The sequence below is a fragment of the Pecten maximus genome, unplaced genomic scaffold (assembly GCF_902652985.1).
Source record: "Pecten maximus unplaced genomic scaffold, xPecMax1.1, whole genome shotgun sequence".
Taxonomy (NCBI): Eukaryota; Metazoa; Mollusca; class Bivalvia; order Pectinida; family Pectinidae; genus Pecten; species Pecten maximus.
The window spans coordinates 1-10,015 of NW_022979337.1; the positions used below are offsets into that span (position 1 = coordinate 1).

Genomic DNA, 10,015 nt, shown 5'->3' on the forward strand with positions numbered 1-10,015 from the left:
TTAACAGGTTGGGATTCAAGGCCTTGGTAGTAATTCGAGAAATCTCAAGAACACAATGGAGTAGCATAAAAGGACAGGTTGGTGTGGCTTGTGTACAGTGTTAAATATGGTTCTATAGAGCCTCGAACTGCATGCCAGAGCCTTCAGTTCGATTCCTGTTTGACAGGGGTGTGGTTTTCTCTGTTTTTTCACAAGTAAAAATGACATTTTCAATGTTGTAAATTTGTTCTTGGTTCTATTTCTGATTATATTAACCAAGAGATCATATATATATAGCTACAAATAACAAACTAAACATGTTTTTTCTTTAACACAAGTTATTTAAATCTCCGATACTGTACTGTCTGTCTACAGGCTGTGAAGATAAAATGCTGGCTATATGGGAGACGATTTCTAGAGCAAGCTACACAACCACTAACACAATTAGGTACTTGAGTTTACAGACACTTGAAGTTAGACACAGTTCAGTGCTTTAGGATCTGGAGGGGTCGTTTGGGTCAGCTTTGAGGTCTAGAACTAACAGGCCATGTGGCTTTACCTCGGTTTGTATGATTTCTAGATGTAGATGGGTCTACTACGGCATTACCTATTCTATCATAGATCTCATATCCAGTGCCAAATTACAAAGGCAGGGCTTGGTTTACAGATAAAATGTATAAAAGTTTACTAACTAATTTCGTTATTGAATTAGCTGGCTGCATAACTAAATTGAATTAAACTACTGAAGAATTAAAAGAACAAGCCATCTATCCCTGTATTTTCTTTTGTATATTTGCCTCAATATATAATTTATCCTAGGCCAATATAACATGGCCCTTGTCTAATAAATTACCAAATCTGACACGCATCTTGACTGTAACAACATACTGTATTTGAAGTAATAAGCGTGGCCACAAGGATTGAATAATTTTTTTTCCCATTTTTTTCCAAAGTTATATGAAAGATATCTGCCTATTATGCAGACTGACAATGACCAACCATTTAACAATAACATTTTTCTTTTAAGAACAATTAACTGTATATATGGCAATACTTACAAAGCTAGAGTCAGGGGGATCTTGTACCCCCCCCCCCCCCCAAAAAAAAAATCACCAATTATATAACTTCTACACTTTCTGTGTAAGTTTGCTCACGGATATATCTGTTTGCTAATTATTAAATGGTGAGTCTGCAAAATTGAAGATTCATCCCCTGCACTTTCTAAGAAATAACATTAACAAACTTATCAAAGTTGTCAAAATCCAAGATGTCAGACATTTTCTTAATCCAATCTGTCATAAAATGTACAGCTCAGCACCAAGGGGAACCATTTGCTTGAGATATGTACTCCCAGTACTTCTGGTGTAATAAGAATGATAGATCAAAGAATGGTTTAGTTTGGTTTATTTTGTTTAACATCCTATCAACAGCCAGGGTCATTTAAGGACGTGCCAGGTTTAAGGGGTGGAGGAAAGTACCTGGAGACAAACCACCAACTGATGGCCAGTACCGGGCAACTGCCCTACATGGGTTTCAAACTCGCAACCCAGAGGTGAAGGGCTAGCTAGTGATAAAGTGTCGGGACACCTTAACCACTCGGCCACTGCGGCCCCTTAGATCAAAGGATGGACTGAGAGCAATTTAAAAAGCCCACCATCTCATTATATTGGGCTAAAAATGCTAAATAATATCCAAGACTTCATTCATTATGTAACATATTCATCATATATTCAATATAGTACAATAAGGACAGAAAATTTGAATCTGTAACCTCCAGATCAACAACAGAGTGCATATACATGATACATAATGTTTACAATGAAATTTGTTAAATGACTGATGTTTGCCGTTTTCTGATTGGAGATCTTTCCAATAGAGCTTGGCGATATGCAATATTAACCTGAAACTCATGGATTCCTGCACAAGAGATTAACAGTGCAAATTAATAACTAGACTAAAGATAGTAACAGGGAATTTCCAGAGTCTTCAGTATTTTTGACCAATCACATCAGAGTATTGTTGATCATTGATCAAAGAAAACTAATGTCTGGCTTGACAAGAAATGTTTTGACTGTATTTCAGATACCTTTATACAAAATATTGTAGTAAGCATACATTGAAAAACATCAAAATAGACAATGAGACATAGGTGAAGTGTTCCAGGATTATTTGGCATTGAAAATCTGTGAAGTAACTCTGAATATTTAACTGTTAACAGCTGTAGCCCTTTCAGTGAAGCTGAGGAATGTAATAACTGTTATTTGTACTTTATACTACATAATATAGTAATTGTTTCTGTAACAGTAAATGGAAAGCTTTTATTCAAAGACAATAACTCTATTATTCTCAATTCTCATGTTTGTTATTGTTTTATTATATGTAAATTTTCTAATAAATATGAATGTTGTTGAGCTTAATTTACTACATACAAATTTAAATTGACAAAAAAAGGTATTATAAGTATCACTTCATAAAACAAAACAGTTACTGACTTTTTTAAGGTTAATAAAAGGAATAGTCAACTTTCCAAAGGTGATATTTCCATGAGCCTCTGGCATCATAGAATATAACTTTTCTCAGGTTAATCATTCCTTGTATTAACTTAAACAAGTCAATAATTGTATACCAGGTAATATGACAAAGTTACACAAATGACAAAGGAAGAAATTTTTATGACTCAAGCCCTGACTGGGCCTTGAATTCATGATCTAGGGTACATACTTTTCTAACCAGAAACACCCAAAGTTTATACAACTGCACCAATTCATGTTCTTAAGTTCATTTAGTTAAAGTTTTTAGCTGATATTTGCATTTTCATATATTCCTCATACTTTTATAAATGACCCATCATCTGGTTAAAAAAAAAAAGTTTGAAGTTACTGCTTCATCTATGTTAAAGGAAAGACAACCCATCTAAACCTGGTAACACTACTTATTATTTATGCAATATTCTTAACCAGTGAATCATTTCTGACCCACTTTCAGAAGCCAATTTCGTGAATATGTTAACAAGTTGGCTCCATTTATATCCAGACATAATAGATGTAACATATACCATGAACAATTTAGATACTAAAACTGATATCTACCAGGTGCCTATACATGTAATCAAGACTGTTACTTGTTTCACTCGACAGCATACATTGGGTAGTACACGTACACTAGAAGAACCTTAAACACATTACCATAAATAACCAGTTATACCCACTACTAGGGTTATAAATTTACCAACATAACAGGTTGCCAATATGGCAGTATTTCATATTGTTGGTGAACTATAAGACTTCAATTTATCCAGGTTTTAAATAATTTTTATTGTCTATTATGAACTCCCATGTCCAATCCATAATTTACCAGTAAGTACCACTGATATACATTTTCAGTCATGCACAATAAATTAAAATGCCAATCATTAGATTATAGTGTATAAGGTTTTGAACATGATTATTAAGTAAAAACTGACTGGAAACTAAATCATAAAACATTTCCTGTCAGTCAGTAGTGTTTAGAGAATGTGCCGGTCTGATATATTTATGAAACTTTAAAAAAATACTTAATATCATTGACATTTTTGGATTCAGACATTCTGGAAGTTTAACTTACAGTTACTGGGTACAGGATGGGTTTTAAAGGACGAGTACTCAGAGAAGACATTTTGTACCCATTTTGGTTTGGTATGGTTTTACAAAGTATTAACTAAACAATAATTATTTCTACTTAAGTTATATTTTGGTGTTGACACACACCTTTCTTAAAGAAATACCGCCCTCACATATTTTAAAGATTCTAATTTGTCAGGGCGTGAGAGTGTTGAAATTGGGGACAGCATGTCATATTTGGATGTCAGGAGGCATAGTGGTCACACACTGGCCCTTCACCTAAGGTACTGGGGCTTGAATCACAAACATGTGAAAAGATTTGGGGTCAACAACCCAACTACTTCGCTTTTTTCTTCAGGTACTCAGCTTACAATAAAACCTCTAATGTTTACGTCATATGTGCCAAAAAGCTTCATTAACAAGAGAAGGAAGGGGGTCAGTTCAAATTGATCCTTTAAGTGACATCAAAATGAGGATCTTTCTCAAAACTTAATTGTATAACTATGTAACACCTTACCATCCTTTATTTACACTGTATGTTTGATTTCATCATGACATTTACACTTACCTTCTCCTCCATCTTGATTTTCATCTTTCTTCATCCCAGCCAAACTCTTTTGCCTATGTTCTTCTTTCACAGCTTCCTTTTTTCTCACATTTTCATCCTGTATCTTTTTTCTTAACTCTTTTAAGTTTCTGTTAAATAAAAGAAAGGAGTTTAACTGACCAGCAAATTGTAGTAACTCTCAATAATCTTTTTTTTTTTCTGGTATAAATGACAGTGAAGCCCTTTTTCAAAAATACCCTGTCTACAATGTAATGTATAGAGGATATCTAACAGTATCTTAAGTAATACCAAATATATTTCAAGAGTGTGGCTGATATTTTGATATTTTTCATGAGTGTGTAGCAAAATATTAGCCACACGAATGAAATTTATTTGGTATTACTGAAGATACTATTAGATACACATTTTATTATAATAGCAAATATACCGAGGCAGCTCAATCTCTCCCAGAATTCATTGCGGTCCCCTGTCAACAGCTCACAAATGTATGCCAAATTGTGACGTTATGTATTCTATCTTGCATTATGATCTCATATAACATGATGGAGAGCTAGATGCTTGTTTTTGTTTAACGTCCTATTGACAGCCAGGGTCATTTAAGGATGTGCCAGGTTTTGGAGGTGGAGGAAAGCCGGAGTACCCGGAGAAAAACCACTGGCCTATGGTCAGTACCTGGCAACTGCCCATGTTGGTTTCGAACTCACAACCCAGAGGTGGAGGGCTAGTGATAAAGTGTCGGAACACCTTAACCACTCGGCCACTGCGGCCCCCATGCAAATCTGAACTTTCCCCATTGTTGCTTGTAAGCAGTGTTCTGATTGGTCAAATCAGAAAAAGTGATATTTTTCAGTAGTGAAAAAATATCACTTTATAGAATGAATAATTTTCGATATTTCACAGAATGTAAATGTAAACGTAAAACTGTAATGAAAATGTTTCACCTTTTACTGTCCCTCATTTTCTTCTGTTTTTTCAGTTCCTCGTTAGTTTTCTTGACAAAATCGTGGAACATGACATTGCCATTACACAAGCCATCCTCTATCTTCACCAACTGTAAGGTCAGTCTAGGACCGAGTTCGGTCATCCTGAAGCAAGAAATCAGTTGCTGTGAATTTACTCACTTTAGCATAAATTCAAATTTATTGCATCAGTGAGTTTTAATAGTTTTGCAAAACACTGAACTACAGTAGCCACTTTATGAATTTTGCTATAGAAAAAAAGTATTAAGAAACTAGTTAACATAACAACATTTTAGAGCTACCATGGTGAAAATAGATTAACGCAAAAACATGTATATTTGAATAAAATATTTGTATGGTAATATTACAATATACTGATAATACAGTAACAAATGTTGATGCTGACATAATTATCATGTCATTGTTGGAATATTGGATTCCACTTGACATTTCAGGCTCTTCATTTCATTAAACAGACAGACAGGATTTATACACTTGTTTGATTAAGACATTTCTGGTAAATTGTCCTGGTTGACATGTATGTGGTAAATCTCTTAGGCTGAGATCAACTATGTGGGCAGTGAATTGATCGGATGATGTATATAGTAAATTTACTTGGTTGAAGTATACATGTTAAATCAACCTGGTTGTATGTATTATCGTAAGTTATTACATGTGTACATGATTACGTTTTCTAAACCAGTTATTGTTACAAACAAGGGGAGTAACTTGGTAGGCCAAACCCAGAAACCCAGTTATATTGAAACCCAGTTATTATGAACAAATTCTCAGAGTCCCCAGAATTTCATTAATTCCAGGTTAGACTGTAAGTGGTAAATTCACCTGATTCAGATCAATAAGCAGACCTACCTGATAGCACTTTTAGTAGCCCTGATGTTGCCTCGGCTACTAATACTCTGAGGTAACACAACCTCATTTTCTGGCCCGTCCAGCTCTGCCTCACTTTCAGACAAGTTACCTCCCCTAAAAGTAGAAACACCATTTTGGAAAATTTGCCATGGAGCTGTTTCATGCTCAAGCAAATCATCTCCTCTGTGACAACCATTACCCCCTGACAACCTAAGAGAACATTTGTTTCCACCCTTGTGACAACCTACCTGAACTTTCTTTTCCACTATTCTCACTATTAGATAATCATTGCACTGCACTTACACATTTATACAATTATTTTTACTGACATGTCATAAAAAAGATATCCAGATTCGAGAAGGAAAATTTAAAGAAGATATATTTGCCATTTCCATCTGGTATAAGCTATCAAAATATCGGCAATGTCTCGGAAGGAAAATGAAACATCAACAATTCAACCTATTATATGGATACATTGTATTGCCAGTAGATGAATCTGTAGTACATGCAAAGTCCTACTTTGGTATACATATATCATTCATACTTGTTGTAGTGACTCACTGTTTTATATACTCGCTGATGTCCTCAAACTTGCTCATATCTGGCACGGTCGACTTTATCAGCTTTTTAACTCCTTTGGTCATTCCCACAGGTACAACTTTTATATTACTGCAAAGGTAAGAAAAAACATGGTATCTTTGTCCAGTAACAAGTTGCATTTGAGATAGTGTTTGTAGCAATTGTAAACCTCATGTACATATCTACCCTCATTATAATATCTTGTCCTAATTACTAGTTATTTTTTGTATAATTGTGGGAAACGCTATTGCAACCGGAAGATTCAATATTTATCAAATCAGTTTTAAAATAAATTTTCACAGAAGACATTTTTAAGAAAATGTACTGGAATGTAACAATTTTCTGAATCTAGATGTTTAGAATTGTAATACTTACTAGTGTCTGAATTCTATAAGTTTTGTCTCTGGATCGTAGCTCAGTATCACACATCTCCTTATGGTGTTCAAGTCAACCTGGATTTGTGAAAATTCATAAAGTGTCATCATATTCATTGTTGTATCTTATTAAATGCCATCAACTTTTAATGAACCCCATGTTAAAATGCAGTGATTTTTAAAAACTTTTTGCAGAGTTCTCAAAACAAGGTAATGTGTATTTTTGAAAGGAAAACAAGAGGAGATATAGACTTGTGATTTTTGTGTGACTATTTAGATATAGTAGAATCCCGACATTTACAACTTACTGACAAACTATTCTGTTAGGCGCTAAAAATTCTGGTAGACCCCAGAGATTCTGAGAGGACTGACACATATAAATAGAACATGGATTATTATGGTGTTCTTATAACTTATATTCTTTGGCCAATATACCAGATGAAAAGTTATATTTCAGCTCAAGTGATTAGTATGCAGGATAATCAGTATTACCATATAAAATACTTACCCTATTAACATTTATAGAGGGAAACATATTTTGAAACATTGAAGAGAGTAGTTTGGTGTGCATTTCATCGCCACTGAAGTTATTCATCACTAACAGAGGGTGGTGCTGGAACTGCTTCTGTTCTAGGTTTGGTTTCCGCAGGGAAGAAATGATGTCCTTACACAGGCAGTACTTGTGAATCTTGAATGTCATAGTTGGACCTCTAGGGATCCTCACCACACGCAGATTGGTTGCAATTTCTGTTTTGCTTAGCATCAGGAAGTGTGTGACATTCAACAAACCAGCAACATTCACAAAGTCTTTCAGAGCATTCTTCTTTCTTGCCTACCACCACAAAATAATAACAACAGCATGTTAGAATTATGAAGTGACCATGTGTATTCTTCAATAATTGGGCTAACACATGTTGGAAGAGATAAGTATTAATATGATTATACATGTATTTCACTTGATAAATAAAAGTGTTCATGTTGATGACATCCTAATGTGAAACAGAAAAGAAATCAAAAACATATAAAACAACGGTGACATTCATGAGCAAGGTTAGCTAAAGGTGTTTTGATTGACAGATAAAAGGAACTGGGCAAAGGGTTAACTAATATTTAGACATTGTGGAGCTGTATAAGTAGAAAAATATATGGACCAATCTAGGATGTAACTGTGGACCTACACACTTGTGCTAGACATAAACAATGACTGGTAGATACAATAGTAATATCCTCCACTACCTTACCGTTTTCTCTTGTACATATTCATAATTTACCTTGAGATTTCTGGCTGTGAAAGGTTCCATCACACGGCGCATATCTTTAATAAGTTGAAGAATATTTTTACCAACATGTCCTCTATTGAACACAAAAGAATGAGGAGCCTTCGAATAGCAATTTTCCTGGTATTGTAGCTGCTTCTGTTTTATAGTCTTCTGGCGCTTGCTCTGTAAAACATAAAGTTTAGGTTTATTTTGTTTAACATTCTAATAACAGCCAAAGTTATTTAAAGATGTGCCAGGTTTTGGAGGTGGAGGAAAATGGGAGAACCCGAGAAAAGCCACCGGCCTACAGTCAGTACCTGGCAACTGCCCGACGTGGGTTTCGAACTCGCGACCCAGAGGTGGAGGGCTAGTGTTAAAGTGTCGGGACACCTTAACCACTGTATGACAGAATATTTCGATATTTTTCACTCGTGCTTTTGCACTCATGAATATATCGATATTCTGTCATACTCATGAAATATATGTTATATTAAACAGGAAACCATTCAATATCCTCGAAATATTAATTAAAGCTGCTCCCAAACTCGTGAAAGCTCTGGCAAAGTTCCACACCAGTGACTACTCCAGAAATTCCATGATTATGGCATCCGCAGTAACACTCATATGAAAATTTACTATTATAAACACATGGAATGGAATCGAACGAACATCAGTATAGAAGCTGAGCCATCATTCATTCAGGTCCAAGATTTCATCCTAGCATGAGTTTCCTCTGGCCATGGTGTCAGGGACAGAGGAAACTCGAGCTACCATGAACCTCCTGGCTTTCAGCACTCATAAGTATGAGAGTGCTGATATTATTACATAGTAAAAAAAAATACAAATAAAACATATTTTACAGTTTTAATCAGTGATTTGGGCCTGCAGGGATGGTGTGAACCCTATCCATGTAAGATTGGTCGTACATATAACGAACTCCTGTGCACGGGGAGGATGTCTAGTCTAATATTTCAAAATAGTTAGAAATACCTTTATTTATAGACATACTGGAATTTCTGGCTATGTTTTAATATAAAACAAAACATGTCCGTGCCCTGTAGGCTGTACATGTGCATACAGCAAGTCGCTGGAGATATACCGTCCGATAAACAGGTTTTTATTCTGTTGAAAATTAAACATATTTGTGCAATAAAAAAGTTATGTGTGGGATAAATCAGTTACGTTCGCTAGTCGACAAAAACAGTTTTACTCACTTTTTTTGGTTTACCCATTTTATTTGAAGACAGTTGTATGAGCCTTCTCTCCTCGCCTATAACATGTGCTTCCGGTTGTGTACACATGTAATGATGACGTCAGAAGTATCGCCGGAAACTCCGAAGAAGTCCGCTTTGTCGCGAAATCTCATTCAGGCTACTTTGTGGTTAATTTCAGTAAAATTATAAATTCTTTCACATTTTTATTTTAACTCTACAGTGCATTTCAAATTATTTTCAATGTGACAATTTCTTAATACAAAAAAACAACCCAAAAACAAGAGACCTAAAGGGCCTGCAAAAACTCCTCCAAAGAAATTAAATAACAATTTAAAAAAAATGTTGTAGAACTATCACATTTCAGGAATCTTCAATCTAAATATCTTTAACCTAACCATTACATTGTATTTATTTGATGAGAAGTCATTTGAATGGTTTTAACAAAATTGACCCCATGCATGCAGTGACATTAATATTGGTCAAGGTCGTTTCTTTTCACAAACTGATGGCCTGAATATAGGAACTGACCAGTCATCATTTCTTGATTCCAGGCCTAGCTTTTAGTCAATGAGAGGAAATTATTTGCATGTAAGTGTTTTAACAAAGTTAATTGA

The 10,015-nt window shown here is 34.9% G+C and overlaps 1 protein-coding gene across 1 annotated transcript; it reads right to left on the reverse strand.

Moving 5' to 3' along the window:
- Positions 1 to 4,146: 4,146 nt before the first annotated feature.
- Positions 4,147 to 9,478, reverse strand: LOC117318498 (suppressor of SWI4 1 homolog; the record flags this gene model as incomplete). The annotated part of the gene is given in 8 exon segments (XM_033873476.1): positions 4,147 to 4,274; positions 5,088 to 5,231; positions 5,976 to 6,089; positions 6,537 to 6,644; positions 6,930 to 7,006; positions 7,437 to 7,760; positions 8,200 to 8,370; positions 9,402 to 9,478. Coding segments are annotated over 8 exon segments (1,084 nt in total), but the record flags the coding sequence as incomplete, so codon positions are not given.
- Positions 9,479 to 10,015: the final 537 nt, after the last annotated feature.